The sequence below is a fragment of the Crocuta crocuta genome, unplaced genomic scaffold, assembly GCF_008692635.1.
Source record: "Crocuta crocuta isolate KB4526 unplaced genomic scaffold, BGI_CrCroc_1.0 scaffold71, whole genome shotgun sequence".
Classification (NCBI taxonomy): domain Eukaryota; kingdom Metazoa; phylum Chordata; class Mammalia; order Carnivora; family Hyaenidae; genus Crocuta; species Crocuta crocuta.
In genome coordinates this window covers 1,989,876-2,012,473 of record NW_027527548.1, presented here as the reverse complement: position 1 = coordinate 2,012,473, position 22,598 = coordinate 1,989,876, and the positions used below count along the sequence as shown (strand labels likewise).

The window sequence follows — 22,598 nt, the reverse complement described above, 5'->3', positions numbered from 1 at the left end:
CAGTAGGAAGAGCAGCTCTGAGCCACCATGGGCTTCAGGGAATGGCTTCGGAGCAGGCAGGCACCTGGCTGAGCTCCCCTGCGGATCTCTAGGTGTGAGGTAGATGCTCCCCTGGGGGCCAGGGGAGGAAGAGGGCCTGATGGTGCTGGGGGTGGGGTAGGGTGGGGGCTCTTACCAGCTCAGCCATCTGTCCCAGTGTCAGGCCTCTGCCCCAAGGGCCTGCCCTGCTGTTGGGCCCCTGCACTTACAGAGGCCAAGCAGGCTGCACTGTGGGGCTAGGCAGCTCTTGAGAGCTGTAACGGGCTCCTCTCCGTTTCCCAAGTCCTTGCGGACAAAGTAAGATGGTCAGGACTGGACTCTGGTCCCTTTATTGAGACTGAGGGGCCAGTGGGTCCATCCAAACAAAAATAAACTTTTCTCCCCAAAGCCTGCCTGCAGGCGAGGGCACCCAGCATGTCCTGGCTGGGGCCCGTGGCTGTCCCCTAAAGCCAGCAGCACAGGTCTGGCTCTCTCAGAGTGACAGGATGCTGGCTGCCCAGTGTCTGGAGGCCCTAGGTGGGACAGGGAGGTGGGTCCCACTGGGTCCCCCCAACCCCCAGCATGGCTGGTCTGGCCCCAATATCCATGGTGTGCGTTGGGCCCCCGGGGCTCAGTCATCAGTCAGGGTAATGACGTCGTACTCGATGCCCTGGTGCTGCAGTTGTTGGATGTGTTCAGGCACTGCCTCTTCTGTGCCAAACAGGCCCTGGGCTTGGGCCATAGCAGCATCGGCCACCGCTGCCAGGGGAGGGGAAAGGACGGTGAGCCTGAGGCCCCAGAAGCTGGGCCTGGGTCCCCGTGGTTCTCAGGGTGCCCCCCCCCCTTACCTGTGACTGCTGAGTGTGCTGCTGCCTCCAGTTGGGCCTGTGTGACAAGCTGCTGCCCTGGGGACACAGGCACATACTGGATCTAGAGGGGAAGAGCCAATGAGATGTGGCCTTGGAGGAGCACTGCTTGTGTCCCAGCTCCACACAACCCCCTAAAGGCCCTACCTGGGACTCCTGAAGGAACGGGGCCCCCTGTTCATACTGGATGTGTGTGATCTGGCCTTCCTGTACCTGGAGAGAGAAAGCCCATCTGGTGATTAAGGAGGCTGTCCTCCCCTCCGCCCATTCCCATCCGTGCCCAGGCCTGGCCCACCTGGATGTGATGGCCCTCTGGAACCACAACATACTCCTGGGGGAGCAGGTGCTGGACTCCGTCCTGGGAGATGATGTACTGTACCTGGAAAAGGGCGGAGAAGAGGCAGGTGTTGGGGCCCTGCTGGAGCAGGAAGCACAAGCAGGGGTCCAGGACATATGCCATCAATGATGGCAGCTGCACAGACCCTGGGAGGAGTGGCTGGGAAAGTATTGTTCCCCCACAGAGGGGGTTTGGGGAAGGGGGGAGGGCCCTCCTGGCTGAGGTGCTCACCTGGTTGTCAGAGGTCACCAGGTGCTGTACTGTCTGGCCATCAGCTGTGGTGATCTCTTGGATATAGGTGGCTTCTTCCTGCCAGGACCAAGTCCGCTCTAGCCTCGCTCTGTGTGCCCCGACCCTGGCCTGTGACTTGCCCGCAGGACCCCCAAACCCGGGCTCTCACCTGATTGCTCACGGTCTGCTCTTGGGCCACAATGATGTGTTCCTGGCCCAGCGCCTGCTGTAGCCGCTCTGGCCCCAGGACCCCGTGACCGGACTGGAGTGCGGCTGGGCAGGGAGAAGAGGGTGCTTGCACGGGGGGTCCAGGGAGAGCAGAGATGCCCCAGCCCCCACCCTGCTCTCCCAGGACAGCTCACTGTGCAGTGTGGCCAGTGTCTCATCATCACTGTTCAGGATGATGGTCTGGGTGGGGGTCCGGCCTGGGGTCCGGGTGGCAGGTGTCCCCGCCTTTCTCCCATCAGGACTGTGTAGCCGCTGGATGTGGAACTTGAGATGCCCGTTCCGGTTGAAACTGTGGGGGAGGGAGGAAAGCTCAGGGGCAGCCCCATCACGCATGCCCAGCGGCCCCCGCCCACCTGTCCTCAGCCTCACCGCTGCCCGCAGAGGTGGCACGCAAAAGGCTTCTCATTGGTGTGGGTCAGCATGTGTCGCCGCAGGTCCTTCTTGTTCTTGGAGGCAAAGCTGCACTGGCTGCACTGGTGGGGTCGCAGGCTCGAGTGCTGTGCCATGTGGGCCTGGAGCAGGGGCAGAGTCCGGGCCAGTGACAGGTGAGGACAGGCAGCTCCCCACAGAGACCACTGCCGGGGAAGCTGCCCTCAGATGGAGGAACTGGGTGACCAGTACAAACCAGACGGAGATGTGGTGCTGTTGTGAGAGAGGGCAAAGCCACAGGCCCCGCCATCGGGTCACTTCCGAAGTCCTGCTCCTGCTCTGATTCAGTTTACCCCCTTGTCACGTAAGGTACAGGTTCAGATGAGGGGACCCCCAAAGGTCTCTTCCAGCCCTGACGTTCTAGGGTTCCGGGCCCTGCTCCCCTCACTGAGCTGCTGCGAGGATTCCGCGTGTGGCGGGACGTGAGCTGGTAGTCCTCGGGGGAAGGGGCCCCTGCCTCCTGCCCGGAACCCCTGTCCTCGCCTTCTCCACGTCATCACCACCTTCCCTGTGCTCTGTGCCCTTTATTCTAGATGCCTCATATTTCCCTAAGTGCGCCTGGTGCTGCCACGCCTGTGCCTGTGCCCCTACAGGCCCAGCTCGGTCGTCGCCAGCACGCAGTCCACACGACCTGTTTTCTGGTTGCCTCTGCTCTGCCATATGCATTCTGTTCCCACTGGGGGTGCTGTGGGGCATTAGTCACACCGTCTGGTTTGCTTCCCCACCAAACTGTGTTCCCTCAAGCTGAGGCCTCACAGAGTCCTTTCCGACCCCAGAGAGGGGCAGCGGACCCTGCTTGAGGTGTTCAGTTAAAGTTTGTTACGCAAACCAGTGGCCAAATGAGCTCCAGGGGAGGCACAAGGGGGCAGCACCTACCCGGACCTCGGGCCACTGGCGGGCACTGAAGGGACAGTCGGGGCACTTGAAGGCACTAGGCCCGGCATGGGCCCGTTTGTGACTCTCCATCTCTGCTCGGCCAGGGAAGGCCTCAGCACAGATCTTGCAGGAAAACTTCTTTGATGACGCCGTGCCTGCGGATGGCGGCGAGGGCGGTACTGCCAGGCCCAGAGCTTTGCTGGCTGTAGGGGGTGGGGAGGCAGAGCCCTGCGGGTCTCCCACCCGCTGGGTCCTGGCTGGAGGTGGGGGCTCAGGGCCATCTCTGGGCAGTCCCCCACACTGCAGCAGGGGCCACTTGGCTCCCGGGGTCAGGGGCTCTGGACTCGGGAAGGAGATGGAGCCATCTGCAGCGAGCTGTAGAGAGATGGGGGAGCGTGAGGTACTGGGGCAGATGGGGGCCCGTCGGGGCACGGGGGAGGGGCCAGCCACCCCAGCCTCACCTCAATGTGGTGCAGCTGCGTCCCGTCAGCTGCCATGATATAGTGGGTGCCAGCTTCTTTCAGGGTGTCGCTCACAACCACAGCCTGGGCTGCCTCCCCTGGGGGCTCCTCACTGTGGGCACCGAGGAGGAGAGGAGTGAGGCAGGGTTCGGGGAGGGGAGGGAAGGCCACAGGGTCCTCTTCCCCAAGAAGGGCATCAGCTGAGGGGTGATGGCAGTGAGGCAGCGAGGTCCCGGACTCCAGCCCAGGCCTGGCCAAGTGTGGCTGCGGGAGGCCCAGCGTGGGAGGCAGCGCCGCAGGCAGGGGTGGGGAGTGGACAGCAGACGCTGAGACCGGGCTGCCTGCTAGGGGCCCAGGGATCCCACTTTCCATCCCAGCCACGTGCTGGGGCACTTTGAGGCTTGGATCAAGGGCTTTCTTAGACTGCCCGGGAATTCAGGGAGCATGTCATCTTTCTGCCCCGAGCTTGCTGGGTGTTGAGGAAGCCAAGTGAAGCCGTCAGGCCCCCCTCCAGTGCCGGCAAGGGGCCTGAGCTTGCTCCGAAGGTCGGAGCTGGGATCACCCAGAACAAAGAGCTCATGGCTTTGGAACCAAAGTTTGACTCCTCACTGCATGTCTGAACCTAGGTAAGTTACTCAACGTCCCTGGTCTGTTTCCTCACTTGTGCAATGAGGGACACCTGGATCTCAAGAGCATGGTTTAGGCGAGTTCACCAATGTCCAGTGCCTGAAACACCTAAGCAGCCAAGAAATAGTGGCTTCCGACCTCCTGAGAATACGACCCGACGGCTAATCGCATTATACACATTACGATTTTTGCCTTCTGCCAACTCAGCTCTAGTGGGCAGGGCCCTTCTCTGGCGCCTCCCAGCACGCCTTCTAAATGGCTGGAGGGGGCCTGGCGGGCAGCAGGTCTCACCTGTAAGGTGTGCCAGGAGCCGATGTCCCCTCCTCCATAGGGGGTGCTGTGATGACACTGTAGCCAGTCCCACCAAACGGACCGGGCGCCAGGGTGATCTGTTGCAGATCGGGGGTGCCCAGCTGGCTCTCTGCTGCCACGCTGCTCCCCGGCTCTGCCACGTGGAGTGTTACCACTTGGGGAGCGGCCCCTGCTGGGGAAGGCTGCCCACCGGGGGATGCCAACTCTGCTTCCACGTCCTCCGACTTCACCACGGCCACCTGTGATGGAAGCAGAAGGTGTCACAAGCAGGTACAGAGGCTGGCGTGCAGGGCCTCACGGCTCACCCACACTCTGGCCAGGTCCCCTGCCACCACCACTCATTTGTATAAGCCCCGCTGCGTGATCTGCTGCGTGATCTGCAACACGCCCCGGCTCTCCCAGCCCTGCCCGCACCTGGAAATAACCTTAACGAGACCGGGGGAGAGCAACCCTGCCCTCTAGGGGCGTTGGGCAAGGTCTGGAGACATTCTTTGGTGGTCCCCGTCGGGAGAGGGGTGGTCCTGGCACCTAGGGGTCATCTGCAGAGAGGTGGCTGACAACCCCACAATGCACAGGATAGCCCCCACCACGAAGAATTCTTTGGGACAAAAGGCCAAGATTGAGAAATCCTGGTAAAGGGACAGCCAGCAAACCGTTTTAGGAAAAAAAAAAAAGCTTGACCTCACATCTTGCTCCAAAGTCACTTCAAATGGACTGAAGACCAAAAAGTAATAAAACTCTAAGTATATAAAGAGAAAATGTGGTTAAATATTTTATGATCGGGGTGGGAAGAGTTTTATATAATCATGACAGAAAAAGACGCTAAAGCTTACAGCAAAACAAACCATAAACTGCAATTAAAAAACAAAGAAATGGTGGGGGGAGTGGCATTTAACAATTCATTCGAGAGAAAAGGGGAGTCTCCCTCATCTATAAAGCATCCCTGAAAAGTGATGCTAAAAAGACCAATAAGAGAAAAACAGATACAGGCCACAGGTCAGAGAAGAAATAAAGTGGCCTCTGAATGTAGTTCAATCCCGCTTATGGTCGCAAAATTATAAATTAAGATCACGAGGAGCACGACTCTTGATCTCAGGGTCATGGGTTCAAGCCCTATATGGAGTGTAGAGATTATTTAAAGTAAATAAAAACTTAAAAAAGACCACGAAACATACTTCTACCATGTGGAAGACATTTCCACAGCCTGGGGAGACTGAGGGTGGGCAAGGTGGAGGGGAGCACGCGCTAGGGGTTGCCATGTGCCCTGGCATGTCTTTTCAGGAGACTTCGTACCTTCAGGCCCACAGATTCTACTTCCAAGGGGCTTTTTTAAAACTAAAGACTGTTTCAGGGCCCCCTGCAGTGTGCACTGATGTGCCTCGATTAATGAAAATCTGGAAACAAGCGAGCAATACGGGACTAAACAACGTGGAGCGAGTCTGCGGTGCGGTGGCTGCGGATGCGAAACGGGAGCAGTAAGAGAGGCTGGTGTGTGCTGGCCCGGCCACGCCTCACACGCTGCCCACTGAAAAGCGGGGTGCTGATGAGCCTGAATCGTGTGACCCCATCATTTTTAGAAATGATGGCCCCGTGTTAGCGTGTACATGGACAAAGTTGGAGAAAGGCTTGTGTGCCGTNGTTAAGGAGTTTCACTTTCTGTATAGAACATTTCCTAATGGTCACTTTGGTTTCTTTTAACGTGTTTTTGTAATCAGGTTAAAAAAACAAAACAAAACTGGGACCTGCCTGGAAACGCACTCCTATACACATGGGAATCTAGAACATGATAAAGTGGACATTTCCAACCACTGGGGAAGATGATTTAATATACTGCACCGCACAACTTTTGGGAAAAAAAGTAAAGTTAGTCCCTACCTTTCTGCATACACCAAAAATAAATTCCAGGTGGAGTAAAGATTTAAGTGTAAGAAAATGAAGCCCTAAGAAGAAAATACAAATGAATGTTTATATAATCTTGGGGTGAAGGAGGCCTTTTTAGGGATGATATCAAAGGCAAAAACCATAAAAGACTGACTTAACCATCTAAAAATGTAGAACTACACACCCCCACAGGCACTAATGAAATCCTATGAAGAGCTCCAGGTCCAACACCAGGCTCCCGCCTGCTGAGTTTTGTCTGCCCTCCAGCCCCCGGAAGCACATTATTGCCCCAAGCTCTTGGAATTTATCATCTCAAACACACATTCTGCATCTTTCCAAGAGGCTGAGACCAGTAACCAAGCTCTCCCTACCTCAGTGGGGGTGGGGGAGTGTAAGGGTGACCCCAGGCGGCTACAAGGAGGCAGAAGTGAAGATGATGAGCTGGGGACCGGGGGTCTGCCGGGCATGAGGTTCAGGGATGAGACAGGCTGGCAGGGAGAGCGCCTTGGGCGCCCCTGGCCTGTGGGAGGCATCACGGGACGAGGGGGCCAGGCTGGACGAGGAGCTGGCCGGGACCTGCAGCCCAGGGCGGCCGCGGAGCTAGGGCACCTGAACCAGTGGGGCCGCAGAAGCCACGAGAGCGGCGCTCACTGCTCAGCCGGGCAGAGGCCGCGGGTAACTGGAGCTGGGGGGGAAGCCCCTCTGACCTCCTTGGCACAGTATGTCCCCCTCCTCTGCCCACGGGGTTTCAGTGGACTGGCTCCCTGTTAACTGGGCACGTCCCGAGGGCAGGGCGTGTCTGCCTCACCAGCCTCCTCTCCTCCTAGGGTCCAGGGCAGGGCAGGCACCTAAGGCAGCTGCATAAGAGAGGCAGCGGCGGGGTGGGCAGCTCACCTGCAGGGCTGTGCCCCCCAGCTCCCGCTGGGCGCTCATGTTCAGCAGCAGGTCCAAGGCTGTCTGCGTGGCCACTGCTGTTGACTCCTCAGCTCCTGGGTCGGGAGAGACCTGAGCCTCAGAACAGGCTGGGCACCCCTCTCCACCCTCCAGCCTGGCACGTGCCACGTCCCTGCCCAGCTCCCCAGGCTCCCGCCCTCCCCTAGGCCTCACCTTGCTGGTAGATGATGGTGGCACCACCAAGGGTGTCGGAACAGAGCAGCGGGGGGGTCTCAGGTGCCTGGAAAGGTGCCGCCTCGGGGGGAATCTGCGGGGTGGGGACGTGGCCAAGCCTGAGAGGGGGCAGCTTGGACTCGAGCACTGCTTACCAAGCACCTCCTGGGTGTCAGGCACTTTACCTCTGCTGCTTTGTCTCATCCTCACACAACTACGCTGCCAGGTACTTATCAGCTCAGTGCCTCAGAGGAACCCACCGAGGCTCAGACAGATGAGGCAACTGGCTTAAGATCCCACAGCTAGTTAGTAGCAGAACTGGGGTCTGAACACAAGAGTGACTCTAGAGTCTGTGGTCTACCAGCACATAGTGGTGGTCCACGTTCTGGGGCACAGGAGGGGTAGGCGGTGTCCTCAGCTGTGAGACTATACTTGGCCTGCCTTGCAGCTACGTAAAGCGTAAAGTGTGGCCTTGTGGCTGAGCAGGAGTTTCTGGCTAAGTTCATGAGGAAGACAGAGGGAGAGGAGGCAGGCTTCCTTTTTGCCCTTCACCCACCCCTTCCTCCTGCTTCTTGCCTGGATGTGGCTAGAAGGCTGGAGCTCCTGCAGCTACACAGGACCATGAGGCAAACACAAAGATGAAAGTCGTATGCCTAGGATAGCTGAGGAAAAACATTGAGAGAGCTTGGTCCCTGATGACTGGCCACAGAGCTGCCACCCAGTTAGCCCTGAGCTGCTGACCTTTGGACTTTTTTTATGTGAGAGAATAATAAACTATTGCCACAATTAAACTTGTATTTCCATTCTCTATTACTGGCACTGGAAAGCCATGCCCACTCGGAGCTGAGGACTGACATGTCTATGACCTCATCTGCTCACCTGGAGAAGCTGGGACCATTTTGTTGTCCCCAATATGTAAATGAGGATGCTGGGGCCTAGAGAGGTGACACGACACTGTCATCCTGGCCCCTGCTCCTGAGACTCTTCTGTCTGCTGCCCGCTGGGCTGAGCTTACCTCAGAGGGTCCCGGGGAGGTGGGGGGCGGCCCAGGGGCTGCGCCATGCTGCTGCTTCAGCTCCTCAATCTGCTGCAGAGAGAAGAAGGGGCGCCGGCGGGACGGGGGCTCCTCCGGGTGGCGCCGCCCCCACTCCTCAAAGCTGCCGGCGTGCCGGCACCGCACGTGCAGGCGGAGGTTCTTCTTGTGGCGGGTGCTGAAGTGGCAGTACTCGCAGGCAAACGGCTTGGCCCCTGGAGGCACAGGTGGAGGGGTGCTTGGCCTTCCCCACCCCCTCCAGGAAGCCTTCCATGATCCCCAGGGCCTCTCTGATGGACTCACTCCCTGGGCTTCACTCCCCACGACAGGCAAACACATGCTGCTGTCTTCTCTAGCGGGGCAGGACAGAAGGGAACCAGGCCCACCTCGGGCCTCACAGCCGTCCCAGCGGCGTTTTACTTTCATGTCAGGTGACCACACTCTTCTCTTAGGAATCACCTCCCCTGGGCAGACAGGGATCCGGCCCACTAAAATGTCTAATCTCCAGTGTGCCCGTCAGAGGGCTGGGCACCGAGGAGGAGAAAGAACCAACTGTTCTGTCCACCTTCTACAGGCCAAGCACGTGATGCCGCTTCTCCTACTTCATGTGTGAGGCTGGGGCCTCCAAAAACACCTCTTCCCCAGCACCCAGCGCCCAGTGCAGACGGGGCTCCAGACACCACCGGAACCCACTTGTATAACACCGGATAGGAGGTGCTCTGACTGCCCCCTCAGAGCTCAGAGAGGGCAAGTTGGCCCTGGGCCACCCAGGGAAGAGCTGGCTTAGGCGAGGAGAGTGGGCGACACCCCAGAGGGGATTTCCTTCTGTGAGGCCCGGGCTGCGGAGGGGGAGGCAACGGACAGAGCCGAGCCTGCCGGTGAGGGGCATGGCAAGTTGAGGGCTCACCGTGGTGGGGTGGGGCCGGCCTGACCTGTGTGCTTGACAGCCACATGGGAGAGCAGGAAGTCCTCTCGGAAGGTGCGGTAGGGGCAAAAGCTGCATTTGAATGGCTTGTCGCTAACGTGGGACAGCTGGTGGTTCAGCAGTGCCTTCTTGTCCTCACAAACAAACTCACAGAACTCGCACTTGAACCTGGAGGTGGTGAGAGGGAGGGCAGCTGAGCGGTGGGGTCGGGTGGGGTGCTCCAGCCCCAGGGGCCTCCTCGGGGCTATACCTGCGGTTGGCGACAGCCTGGATATGCGTGAGCAGGTGCATCTTAAAGGTGTAGCGCTTCTTAAAGGACTTTCCACACTGTGAGGGGTAGGGTGAGTTAGAGACGGGGGACTGCCCCGGAGAGGCCGCGCCCCTGCCCCCGGCCCCACCCACCTTGTCACACATGTGGGGCTTCTCAGTGCTGTGTGTCTTCATGTGCTGTGTGAGTCTCTTCTGCATGGGGTACACACGGCCACACACAGGGCAGGGGAAGGAGCTCAGCTTCGGGGTCTGGGAAAGGACAAGAAGGAACCAGATGGAGAGAGAAGTAGGGAGGAGAGACGGGAACACCTTACCTCCTGCCCCCACCTGACAGGCAGCCCTCAAGCAAGCTCCCTTCCCGGGCCAGGCCCTCGACTCACCGGGTCTGGCCTCTTCTTCCTGAGGGAGAAAGGCATAGGGGTTAGACCACTGCTTCCCCCGAAACCCACCACAAACTCTCTCACTGACCGGGCCGCCCCAGCCCCGAGTGTCCCCACTGCTCAGCCGAGCCCTCCTCTCAGGACAGGGTTTCCCCAAGTGCAGCTTGCTGGGAAATGCTCAGAGGCATGCTGTAAATAAATTCTAGAATGGGAGCGCTTGGGGGGATCAGTCGGTTAAGTGTCCGACTTCAGCTCAGGTCATGATCTCATGGTTCCTGGATTCTAGCCCCATGTTGGGCTCTCTGCTGACGGCTCAGAGCCTGGAGTCTGCTTTGGATTCTGTGTCTCCTTCTCTCTCTGCCCCTCTCCTGCTCGTGCTCTGCCTCTCCCTGTCTCTCAAAAATAAATAAACGTAAATTAAAAAAAAAAATAAATGCTAGAATGGTGCCTTCTTTATGTCACAAAATACATGTGCATTTTAAAGGCCCTGAGAAATCCTGCAGGAAAGAGCTAGTGAAGCAGGTGTTCAAGCTGGTGTCCCTAATCTTACTTCCCCTCTCCCCTTTTTTTTTTTATTTTAATATTTTTTTTAAATTTATTTCTAGGAGAGAGAGAGAGACAGCGTGAGCAGGGGAGGGTCAGAGAGAGGGAGATACAGACTCTGAAATAGGCTCCAGGCTCTGAGCTGGCAGTCAGCACAGAGCCCGACGCAGGGCTCGAACCCACAAACCACGAGATCATGACCTAAGCGAAAGTCGGACGCTTAACCGACTAAGCCACCCAGGCATCCCTCCCTCTCCCCTTTTCTTAAGAGAACCCATAAGCATCGTGGACAGCAGCCTTTTCCACAAGTACAGTTTGAAAGCCACTGTTCTTCTGGATTCCTGTGTCCAACCTCTGCTCACATACCACCCCAGGCAGAGTGAACTCCTTCCTGAAGCTGTAGATCTAATTACAACTTAGTGAGCAATCACGGGGCCCCTAAGGATTTTCCTCCACCCATCTGTCCCATGTCTGCTCTGTCAGTGCTCTGAGAGTTGGGAGTCTGCAAGATCTTCAGATCATTTTCTGAGCGTCTTTAATCCCCTCAACGATAGCCCCCATCTTGCAAAGCTCATAGCAGGGAGAAGACAGGACAAGAACCCGACAGGCCCTGCTACTGCTCTGGGCCAAGTAAGCCGGGATGAACAGCCTTATCTTTCAGATGTCTGTGATGTGCTGTGAATGGTGCAGCTCAGAGCAGGTGCTCGGTAAAGGGGGGACGTGGTTACGCTGGGCCTCAGCTTCCTGCCCCGGCCCACCCCACCCACGCGCACTGACCGGTCTCGGCTGTGTACTGCTGCGTGCCGGGCCACGTCCTTCCGGTAGACGCTGGCATAGCTGCATTCGCCACACTTGTAGGGCTTACTGCCCACGTGATTGAACATGTGCTCCTAGGGCAGAGGCAAACGGACAGTGGGCTTGGGCCGGCCTCCCCCTCGCCCCCAAGCTGTGCCCACAACAGCCTCAGTGCTGCCGTGGGAGCCACTCCCAGAACGAGTGCAGGAAGGGCCGGAGCCTGTTAAGGGCTGGGGACTCCCCCCAACGAGGGCATGTCCTCTGCACCAGGCTCTGTGCTGGCTCACCGTCTGAGAGAGGCAGCAAGTGAGGCTCACAGGGAGTAACGTGCTGGGGCCCCACAGTGAACCTATGAACGGCCAAGCTGGGAGCCAAACCCAAGCGGCACAGCCCACTGCACTCTGACCCAACCCAGCCCCCGCAGGGGTCCAGAGGACGACTTCCAGGTCACAGGTCCCCATTTGAGGGAGGAAGTGCCACATGCAGAAAGCACAGGGGCTTCAGGCCCCACCCCCCTCTACAATGGCCGATGCTCTGCCTCACTTTGGTCAAGCCACGCCAGTTTCCCCAAGTCGGTAAAACAGGACTATCGATACCTACAGCCTCTTCAGGCTGCGCGAGTGAGCATTCTGAGCACGCGTACCAGCCCCAAGCACCGGATGAAAAATGCTTAGGGTCACAGCAGGCCCACTGGCACTTACAGGGAAATGACAAAAAGGAACCCCTTTCTTGAGACACCTTACTGCCATCTACTGGGGAACTTTCTAACACACAGAATTAGATAAAGCTGGTTTGCCAGCAAGTGTGGCGAACAAGTCTGTGCAGCCTGCGGCGTGAACAGCACCCCCCTCCCCAGATGTGACACCACCGCGCAGTGTGCAGCCTGCAAAAGTGCCTGTGGCACCTCCCTAGCTCCTTCAGCACCGCAGCAGCCCAGACAAGTACCTACGAAGGGTCAGGAGAAGGTGCCAGCAAACCTGCTGACTCCACTCCCTCCTGGCTCGGCAGGCCTCCACCCTGGCCCCGCACCCTGCCTCCCCTGCCCTGCTTTCCCTTCCCTGCCGAGCACCTTGAGCGAGGACCAGCGGCGGGAGCGGTAGCTGCACTGCAGGCACTTGAAGAGCTGGGGGTCCCCGGCCTCATGGGAGTTGACGTGGAAGCGCAGGTCCTCATGGGACAGGAAGCGGGAGCCACAGATGCGGCACAGGAAGGGCCTCAGCAGCGGTTTGGGGGACTTGTAATAATACCTGCCAGGAGGGTGGTGGGAAGAGGTGTGGCGGGCCGGGGCTGCCAGGCTATTTACCCCCACCCACCCTCACGTCTGCTCCACGTACTTGCGGTATTTCTTGCCGAGGAAGCGCCTGGAGGGCCGACCCCGGCGGCGGGGTGGGGCGTCGGGCTCGTCCTGGCAGGAGGGGGCCGCATTCTCTGCATCTGACTGGCTCACGCCGGGGTCCCCGGGGCCCCCGTCGGCCTTGCCCAGGGCCAACAGGCATCCTGGGCCGGAGGAGCTGGGTGCCTCGGGGTCCTGAGGCTCTGGAGGGCTCTGGCCGCTCTGGGAACTCACCAGAGACTCTCCTTCCACACCTGTCATGGACACAGTGGCAAATCAGCCGTGGCTATACCAGGACAGATGTAGACAAGTGTGCCAGGGGCCAGTCGGACCCTCAAACATGGTCACTGACGACTGATGGGCACGTCAGGCCACGGGACAGACGCAGACAGACACAGGCAGCGGGCGGTGTGGACACAGGCCTCGCCTGCACCTGACATGCTGCTAGCACAGCACAGCTGACACAGGACAGTCTGCAGTGGCAGCAGGAGACCTGGCGACCTCCCCATCAAGAGACTTGCGCGCTGGCTCGGCTCGGACACCGGCCTTCGGTGCCTCCTCAGGCAAGGCCACCGCCCTCTCCGAGTCTCATTTTCCCATCCATCAGATGAAGCTGATAAGTGCTGCTCTAGTGACCTCATGGAAACATTCTAGGGTCTGGGAGCAACAGCAGTACTTCAGCCTTGGCCTTCCCTGGGGAAGCCACTGGCCAGAGGGTGGATGGGAAGAAGGGAGAAAACAGAGCGACACTCCTAACCTTCTGAAGTCTGAACCACTGGAATTTGCTACTATTCAAAACCACCAATTGTACCCCAATGCAATGTTTTAAAACTCATAAGCGACACTGACAATGCCAGTAACATCTTGTTTCTTGATTGGGGTGCGTTCACCTTGAGAACATTCCCTAAGGCCTGCGCCTGGGACATGTGTGCCTTCCCATACAAATCTACACTAAAAATGCATAACCATCTCCCGTGAAGTATATGTACAGAAAGAGTTATCATCGTGTGTTTTACGGGGGGTATATTTACTCCTTAAAGCGACCCTGAAAGCCAGGTGCTATCACCTCCATTCCTAACAAGAGAACAGGGGATTCAAGAGCAAAGTAACGGGCTTGGAGTCACACAGACCGTAGGTAGCAGGGCCATTCGCGGCCATGCTCGTGCTTTCTAGTCCCCAGCCTGTAATGTTCCAAGTCAGTGTTCCTTGGACAGTCTCAGACCTCAGAATTGGTCTCATTTCAGCAACCACACTCACAACTTATGTTCTTAATTCAACTATAGAGATTCCCACTTCTCCTGTGCTCGAACACCTCACCACCGAGAGGCCCTGTCACAAAGCTGGTATCTTGCTTACATCAGGGTTTCTCAAGCTTGGTCTAGGAGGGCCGTCCCTTTACGAGGGGGCCTGCAGGTGGCCCTGGTTTGACACACGCTGCCCCGCGCGGCACACTCAGTCCCCAGGGCTCCACAGAAGCAAGCAGGGAAGGAGGCCGTCCCTCAGCGCCCCCCATGGTCCACCCCACCAACTCCCACCTTCTGGGAGGTCCGCAGTCTCCAGGCGAGGCAGCTTCCGAGGCCGGCCAGGTCTCCTGCGGGGTCTTGGTGTGCTGGGAGCAGGGCGCTGGGGCCGTAGCTGCCGGCCCCGAGGCTCATCCTCGGCCGGATTGTAGTCACTGTCCTCTGCGGGGACCGGAACAGAAGGTGGGCATTGGTGCTGGACCCGCCCTTCCAGCCCTGACCCCTGGCCCCGCTTCCTTGGGAAGAGGCCCTCTTTCCATCCCTGCTGACTCCTCCTTCAAGCGTTATCAACCAGTGATGCCTCCTCCAAAAATCCCTCCTGGCTTCCCCCTGGCTCACTATGAGCCCCTCTCTCCAAGCCTCTGCAATCCTCTCTCTGCACCTTTCCTGACTCCTATCACTAACTCAGGCAGCACCACTATGGGAATTAGAAAAAGGTATGCCTTCCTTAGGACACTTTACGGCCACTGTTAGAAGACAGCTGGAATAAACACTGAAGTCTACAAACTCTGATGACTGTGCTGTTCCAGTGCAGAAGCCACTGGCCATATGCAACTACCGAGAGCATGTGCCTGGCCTACGCTAACACAAAATTAAGTGTAACATACACAGTGGCCTCCAAAAGACTAGCATAAAAACAGAAAGTAAAATAACCCACTGATAACTCTGATTGAGCTTGATTTTTATCTTTTTCTTTTAACTTTTTATTTATTTTTAAATGTTTTAATACTTTATTTATTTTTGAAAGAAGGAGAGTGTGTGAGCAGGGGAGGGGCAGAGAGAGAGGGAGACACAGAATCTGAAACACGGTCCAGGCTCTGAACTGTCAGGACAGAGCCCAATGCAGGGCTCAAACTCGTGAACTGCAAGATCATGACCTGAGCTGAAGTCGGACGCTAACTGACTAAGCCACCCAGGCGCCCCTCCTTTAATTTTTTAAAATATAGCTACAAAAAAAGTTGTTCATATGCAGCTTATTCTATTTTTCTGGGATAAGTGCGAAACGTGGCCCTCTTAGAGGAGGTGATCTTTTTTAGTGCGCAGCCTGCACAACCACACGCAGTGGTCCTGACCCCAGAGCCCCAACTCCTCTGTCTTACACTGGAGGTACACGCGTGTACCAATTCCTCCTAACCAGCCCTCCATGTGGGCCAGAGGGAATTCGGTATCTGTAGATGGGTATGGGGATGGCACTCCCAAGAGCTAAGGTGGCCTACCCTCCAGGTCATCAATGGCACCGGCGTCGACAATGTCATCATCGTCTTCCTCCTCTGGCCCCTCTTCGTCCGGGGTCTTGGCAGAGGTGCCCCACTTCCTGACCAGACGCCCTTTTTTACCAGCAGCGGCTGCTGCTGCTGTGAAGAGAAGAGAAGCTTGCCGCGTCTGGCTGGCCCCCGCTCCCCTGCCCCTGTGCAATCCCAGCCGCACAGGCCACCGTCAACGCACCTGGTCGGAAGTGGCGCTCCCGCATGTGGCGCAACAGCGTGGCCTTGGTGCTGCTCCGGTACTGGCACATCTTGCACTTGAACTGCTGTACCACCACCACTTCCATCATGGCCTCCAGGCTCTGCAGGTCTGGCTCCTCGGTGCCGGAGCTGGGGGGCGGCTGTGCTGCGGAGCTGGGCCTACCCCGTGCCTCCTCAGGGGGCTCCAGGCACGTGGATGTGGGGCCGTCAGCCAGGGCCTCGATGGCTGCCAGGCTGTGGGCCAAGGTGGAACTGGACATCGGCGAAGCCATGGGGGCACCTGCGGGTGGGTAGGTGAGGGAGAGGGAGGGAAGGGAGGCGGAGGGGAAGGTTGGCCATGAGCAACAGCTGCCCCTCCCAGGCAGGCCCAGGGATCCCAGAACCCCAGCCCCCACCACAGCGACAGTGGGGAAACCAGGGCTCAGGGCAATGGGTAACCTGCTAGGATCACACAGTGAGTTTGTGCCAGGGCCCTCCCCCGCCTCCAACTCCCTCGGCCACTGCAGGGCTCCCCGGGGCTGCTGCCGGGGGTCTCACCGTCGTCCGGGCCCTGCAGGATCAGGTACCGTGCAGTCTCGGTCCCGCCATCCTCAGCACTGGTTACGGTGATGCAGCCTGGGCAGAGATGGGGGGAGGGGATTCCCAGCTGACAAGGACAATTGTCACTGCCCACATTCATTCTGGCTTACCTATGCAACTACGAACCAGCTGAGCCTCCTCTGTGGCCTGGCCCTGTGTGCGTCCCCCCGGGACAGGGCTGCTGGGGGTCCGGTGTGTGTGACAGGCTGGCCCCGTAGCCGGCCTACACTCACGCAGATGCCTCGGCTGCCCCAGCTGCCCCGCCTTTGACCCCTAAACCTGGAGAGTCTCCCTTCCTGTCTCCCAACTTCTCCAGGGTCAAGGCCTAGCCCCTGCATCACTTTATCAGGGTTGGCTTTCCACGCCGCCCCAGGACTATTCGAAGCCTGCGGCCTTTACACCAGTAACAACAGAAGGTACACTGGGGCAAATCAGGGGTACAGAACCTGGAGTCAGGCTGTCCGAGCCCACGGCCCAAACCTGCTGGGGGCAGTGGGTCCTCTGTACCGCAGAATTCTCCTTGCGACTCTGAGGATGGTAACAGCACCTACCTTTGGGGGTCACTGGGAGGGTTAATGAGCTAGCATACGTCAAGCGCTTAGAACGAACTCCGGTACGAAGTTAGGTATTATTATTTCTATATTAATTGTTTATCACGTGCCAGGCACTACACTGAACTGTCTTATTAAATCGTCCCCTCACTTACCACTATGAGACAGAGACCACTGTTCCCGTCACACACTTAGAGTGGCAGGGTTATCTGCCTACATTGGCATGGCCGGTTCTGCTGGGCCCCACGGGGAAGACCCCTGTGGGCCTGGCCTTGCCGCCCTCTGCCTGACTCACTTGGGATGAGGTCTGGCCCGATGGTGGACTCGATGATCTTGTCAATGGCTGAGCCCAGGTCCGAGGAAGAAGCCGCGCAGTCGGACACCAGCATGTTGGGGTCCGGGAGCGCGCTGGAGTGCACCAGGGCAGCGGGGCCACCTGCTACCCCCTCCACTGGCCCACGGGACACGGAAGACGAATCAGGCAGGTAGCCGTGGGGCAGGGGGTCTGTGCTCGAGCTGCTCTCAGACACCTCCTCCTGGGTGACAGGAAACAGGAGAGAAGGATTTTAGGAGCCACGGAGCGGGCAGGGCCAGTTGCCACCCACCAGAGCTCCATGGTTGTGGTGAGCAGAGGCATCCACACCGTCAGCCGAACAGATGACCAGGAGAAGCCCTCTAGTCACAGAGCCACATGACAACAAGTCGCAGGGTCCCCAGCTCTGGTCAGGTAAGAGGCCCCGTAATCCCCACACCCACACAACAGCCAGCCAGAACTATTTTCACTGGGCTTTTGAATGAGCTATTTCCTCTGGCTGAAATGTTTCCCAGCGCTGCACCACGGCCAATTCCTGCCCAGCCTTCCCGCTGCCATTTACCTGGTACCTCTTCCAGGAAGCTAACCCTGACCCCCAAGGCCAAAGCAGGACCCCTCTGTCCTTGGTGCTGCAGTTGTCTCTGGCCCCCACCATGGTTCACTCTCTAGTGTAAGATCTCCGAAGTCACACTGTACTTTCCATTAAGGTGGGGTCCACATCTGTCTTTGTGCTCTGCTACATCCCCAGGGTCCAGCACAAGCTGGGCACAAGGTAGGCCCATCTCTGCTGAATTAACGAAATCCTGGACCCCATCATCGTTGTGATGATGTGAACACAATAACTGTTTCCATTGCTTTGTATATGCTAATTCATTCAATCCTCACAAAAGCATATGTATTATCACCCCCACTCTCCAGATGAGAAAACTGAAAGCTAGAAGTGGGGTGGCATGTCCAAGATCACAGAGCCAGGAATGGCAGAGCCCGAAGGCGATAGTTTTGTAAAGCATTTCCAAGAGCATTCTCTCCGAGGCAGGCATTCCTGCTCCATTTTACAGACAGAAGAATGAAGCTCAGTGAGGTCTCCCGGTGAATCAGAGCTAGAGGCAAGACGTGAAGCAGGACACCTGCGTCTCAAAGAGGGAAGATAGTGGGTAGTGGAGCGGGTAAGGCCGCGGCTTAGATTTAAACCCTGGCTCTTGTCTGCTTGCTCTCTATGCCTCGATTTCCCTCCCCGTAAGATGTGGAAAAGAGTGATGTGCCTTACAAGGTATGTGGCTGAACTAGGAAAATTCGTGTTAGGGGCTCGGCATGGTGCCTGACACACCGTAAACCAAAACCAAATATTAGTTCCAAGCCGGCCTTTCTGGCTCCTGCCCTTGGCTGCCAGGCATGCCGCCTGCGGTCCCTGCCTCCACCCACGCCGGCCAGCACGGTCCATACCAGAGAGCTGCTGCCGCGGTCGGAGCTCTGTCCCACACCGGAGTCGTCGGCCTCAGCCGGCCCCGGCGCGGCCGCGGCGTCGCTGCTGTCGGCCGACACGGCTTCAGAGGTGCCCACGCCCAAGCCGCTCTCAGAGGGCTCCTCGGGGCGGCCAGGCCCAGGGGCCGCGTCGCTACTGCTCTCCACCTCGTTCTCCTCCATCAGCTCGGGGGGCCGCCTGACAAGGAGGCGCAGGGTCTGGATCCTTCACTCTGCCAGAAGAGGTGGCGCGGGCTGGAACAGGTGGGCCTCCTCCCCGGCCCCGGCCCCCACGGCCCACCCAGCTGCACCCGTGCGCCCATTTCGCAGGTGCAAAGACTGAGTCTCCGACGGGGAGAGGCTTTCTCGTGTACAGGGACAGGAGCTTAGGGAAAACAGGACCGAGAAGCCCGGCCTCGCAGTCCAGAGCCCTTCCCCAGCCCCAGGAGGGTGGTCAGTGGCCGGTAATCCTGACCCTCCCCGTCTCCCCTCCATGATGCCCGCAGCGTGGTTCGCTCTAAGAGCCCTATCGGGCCTCAGTGGTTCAGCCCTTCGGCCCCCCGAGTCCCCCCGAGTGCAGGGTCGGTGGTACAGCCCGCAGGCCCCCTGGGTCAGTGGCTCGCTCCCCCCTCCCCTGGTTCCCATGCGGAGGGGGCTGACAGCGACGGTCCCGGGGCCTGGCGACTCGGGGCTGTCCCCGGCGCTGCCTGCGCTCCAGGCCCGACGCCATCTTGCGGCGGCGCCGGGTTTCCGCTCAGGCAAGTGCGAGAGCGACTAAAGGGCCTGGGACCCCGGGGCCCTGTTCGGACAGCCCCGCCGGCCCGGGAGCTCGCCGCCGGCTATCCCCGCAGTCTGGCCCCACTTCGTGGCAGGGTGCAGTGGGGCGACCTGACTACCAGACGCTCACCTGAGGCTTTCGTAGCCGCGCACCTCGCCGACTCCGGCATCGACGAGGTCGCCATCCTCTTTCCCCCGCTGCGGAGGGACCCATCGGCCCACCGTGGGCCGGAACTACTTCCTACGCCGACCCAGAGAAAGACCGCTTTCCGGCGTGTCGGAAGGTCGCCCCGAAGCCTCAGAACCATAGTCCAGTCCGGAGAGAGTCTAGGGTTTTATATATCGCCAAGTATGGGCGACGGAGGCCGCTGGGGTTGGGAACTACTTTCTCGGTTGGCGGAGGGTTACACTGGAGTAATAATGCGACGTCACTGCTGGGTCCCTTTCCTGGGCCGCAGGGTTGGGCGCGGCGAAGGCTGCCCCACCGTTCGGGGGCGTGGCTCTCAGTGGCCTGGCCACGCCCCTCCCGGAACCGCTCCCGGGAGTGTGCGACGACCGGGAGGTTTTGACTTGGCGGGAGAGGAGTAGACATCATTAGTCATTTCGCCTGGCTCTGGACCAATGACTTAACGCTATTATCGAGCCTGATCGAATCCTTCCCGATTGGATTTGATGTGTCCTGGGCGGGAGTGAGCATATAATCCTTGTCCAGATGGGGAAACTGTTCGGGCCTGGAGATTAGAAGTGGCTGGTCCAGAGTCACAACAAGGCACTCAGAGAAATGGAGGGAATCGGTGCGCGGCCCTTAATGAACTTTGTATACGTATCTGTTGCATTAATAGAGCTGGAGGTCGAGACCTCCTCCACAACCCTCCTCTGCTCAGTGTAGACCTGTGTAGATGTATTTGAAGGTTACAGCCCTTCCCCTGAGGCTGCAAGTGCCACCTGTGACGCTGCTTTCTGTTTAAGCCTAGGTAGTGTTTTGTGAGGGAGCCTGGTGCCCTTGTTGGTGCCTAATTCTGCAGTGCGCAAGTTATCGTCCTCAATTGAAAAACACAAATGGGGTAGGAGAGGAAGAATCTCCAAAAGCTCCTGTTAAAGAAAAAACAAACAAACCAAAAACTCTTTAAAAAGGCAAAAGGTGCTCTGAGTTGTTAGAATTTGTGTGTACTTGAGTCTGAGGTTTCCCTGGTCCTTTACTAGGAGCAAGCTTTGGGAGGGGGAATAAAGCATGTGGCCTCTGGATGGGCTAGGCCCCCTCGTTCCCCCCTCCGTCCACCGCCATGCAGCAGGACCAGGCCCCCAGAGCAGCCCGGGAAAGCTGGGTCAACAATGGATGGTGGCAGGTTGGTTTTGTGCTCCCTGGGCAGGTTTCCTAGGGGGACCCGATTTCTCAGCTCTGCAGAGCCGCTCCCAAGCGCCACCACTTGCCAGTAGGATATATCCTGCCTCTGACCAAGTCACCTCTCCCAGGGTGTCGGGGGTGCTCGGGGCTAGTCCCACAGCACCCATTCCATCCCCAGCCCAACTAAGGCTCAACCTAACCTTGGCCTTTGCCACCAAATCACAAGATTGCAGAATGTCCTGATGTAAAAGGTAACAACCTCATCATGGAACAGAAGAGGAGCCCAAGGCCCAGAGACGAAAGAAAGCTCGTGGCCCAAGGTCACGGGTCCTTGGAAACAACATATCAGGGTCCTTCCATTACAAAGAGAATCCAGGGTTCCTCCCATCAAAACATGCAGTTTGTAGTTGTGGCCTCAGCTCTGATGGGGAGATTTCTTAGAAGCAGCGAAGTGGGTCTGGGTCAGAAGGACAGAGCAGACCACTGAGAAAAATGCTGAGAGGAACCAAGAGGGAAAAAGAAGGGAGGGGCGCCTGGGTGGCTTAGTCGGTTGAGCGACCGACTTTCGCTTAGGTCATGATCTCGCGGTTCGTGGGTTCGAGCCCCGCGTCGGGCTCTGTGCTGACTGCCAGCTCAGAGCCTGGAGCCTGTTTCAGTCTGTGACTCCCTCTCTCTCTGACCCTCCCCTGCTCACGCTGTCTCTCTCTCTCTCTCCTAGAGATAAATAAAAACCATTAAAAAAAAATTAAAAAAAAAAGGAGGGAAACCTTTGAATGAGCACCTACCACGTGGCAGGCTGTGCATGCGCTTTGCTGCATCATGATGCCTTAAGGAAGCAGGGGTTGTTCTCATTTTACACTGTAGAAAAGAAGAAGCTGAGGTTTGAGGAGGGGAGGTGATTTGTCCAAGGTCACACCACCAGAAGGGGGGGATGTATACACAGGTCTATCTGATTTCAAAGCCCCAAGCAATTAAGGAACCAAGTGCTATATGCTTAGTAATCGCAACACTTAAAATACTCTGTGCCAGCCACTGGTTGAAGCACTTTACCTACGTTAATTTATTTAATCCTCACAACCTGTGAGGTATTTGCCATTATTATCTCCATTTTCGGTATGAAGAAACAGGCACAGAACAGTAAAGGAATCTAAGTAGGGGATAGAGCTAGAGTAGAGGGCAATGTGGCTCCAGACTCCCCACTATTAGATTGTTGTGCCTTGCTCACATAGTAATAATAGTAATGGGTGTTACTCTAAGTGTTCTTTCCTGAGCTAAGCAGGGTGGTTACTATTTTCCCATTTTACAGATGAGGAAACTAAAGCCCAGAGAAAGAAAGTGACTTGCTCAAGATCACACAGCGAGTTTCTAATGGAGAGGGCTATGATCCTCAGTCAGAGCTCCTGCAGAAGATAATAATTATGCTAGTAAATGTTTACTGAGCACTTACCAAGTATCATATGCTACATTAGGTGCTTCGTATGCATTTTTACTTTTTTATTTAAAACAATTAAATTTTTTAATGTTTATTTTTGAGAGAGAGACAGAGTGAGAGCAGGAGGGGAGCAGAGAGAGACACACACACAGAATCCAAAGCACACTCCAGGCTCTGAGCTGTCAGCACAGAGCTGGATGCGGGGCTCAAACTGTGAGATCATGACCTGAGCCGAAGTCGGATGCTCAACTGACTGAGCCACCTAGGCGCCCCATAAAAAATTTTTTTTAAGTTTATTTATTTTGAGAAATAGGGTGGAGGAGGGGCAGAGAGAGGGAGAACTGTGAGATCATGACCTGAGCCAAAACCAAGAGTTGGACGCTTAACCAACTGAGTCACCCAGGTGCCCCAACATTTTTCAAAGTTTATTTTTTTATTTTGAGAGAGAGTGGAGGAGAGGGGCAGAGAGTGAGAGGGAGAGAGAGAATCCCAAGCAGGCTCC

At 57.4% G+C, this 22,598-nt stretch overlaps 1 protein-coding gene across 4 annotated transcripts; it reads right to left on the bottom strand.

The window, feature by feature from the left end:
- Window positions 1-352: 352 nt before the first annotated feature.
- ZNF335 (zinc finger protein 335) lies at window positions 353-19,525 on the bottom strand. 4 transcript variants are annotated; one of them, XM_077766212.1, is made up of 28 exons: window positions 19,450-19,525; window positions 18,525-18,775; window positions 17,064-17,304; window positions 16,176-16,253; window positions 15,619-15,918; window positions 15,390-15,527; window positions 14,188-14,334; window positions 12,654-12,906; window positions 12,389-12,566; window positions 11,302-11,414; window positions 9,982-10,000; window positions 9,734-9,850; window positions 9,582-9,658; window positions 9,339-9,499; window positions 8,389-8,621; window positions 7,374-7,467; window positions 7,161-7,255; window positions 4,365-4,624; window positions 3,447-3,558; window positions 2,986-3,360; window positions 2,050-2,192; window positions 1,815-1,969; window positions 1,622-1,725; window positions 1,453-1,530; window positions 1,180-1,263; window positions 1,032-1,097; window positions 867-948; window positions 353-777 (listed from the first exon to the last, which is right to left on the bottom strand). In XM_077766212.1, exons 2-28 carry the CDS (start codon window positions 18,723-18,725, stop codon window positions 650-652), a joined length of 4,032 nt encoding a protein of 1,343 aa, XP_077622338.1. In that variant the 5' UTR covers window positions 18,726-18,775; window positions 19,450-19,525; the 3' UTR covers window positions 353-649. The 4 variants fall into 4 exon arrangements, with proteins under 4 accessions (XP_077622338.1, XP_077622346.1, XP_077622341.1 ...); XM_077766220.1 differs by having other exon boundaries at window positions 15,390-15,524; XM_077766215.1 differs by having other exon boundaries at window positions 18,525-18,741; window positions 19,450-19,464.
- Window positions 19,526-22,598: the final 3,073 nt, after the last annotated feature.

What these genes read in the sequence shown, in the direction of transcription:
- ZNF335 (XM_077766212.1), bottom strand. Translation starts at nt 18,725, where the DNA reads ATGGAGGAGAACGAGGTGGAGAGCAGTAGCGACGCGGCCCCTGGGCCT. An exon ending in GCCAGTGGCCCGAGGTCCGG is followed by an intron (nt 2,193 to 2,985) that starts GTAGGTGCTGCC and finishes CCCCTGCTCCAG; the next exon opens with GCCCACATGGCACAGCACTC. An exon ending in AGCAGACCGTGAGCAATCAG is followed by an intron (nt 1,531 to 1,621) that starts GTGAGAGCCCGG and finishes TGGTCCTGGCAG; the next exon opens with GAAGAAGCCACCTATATCCA.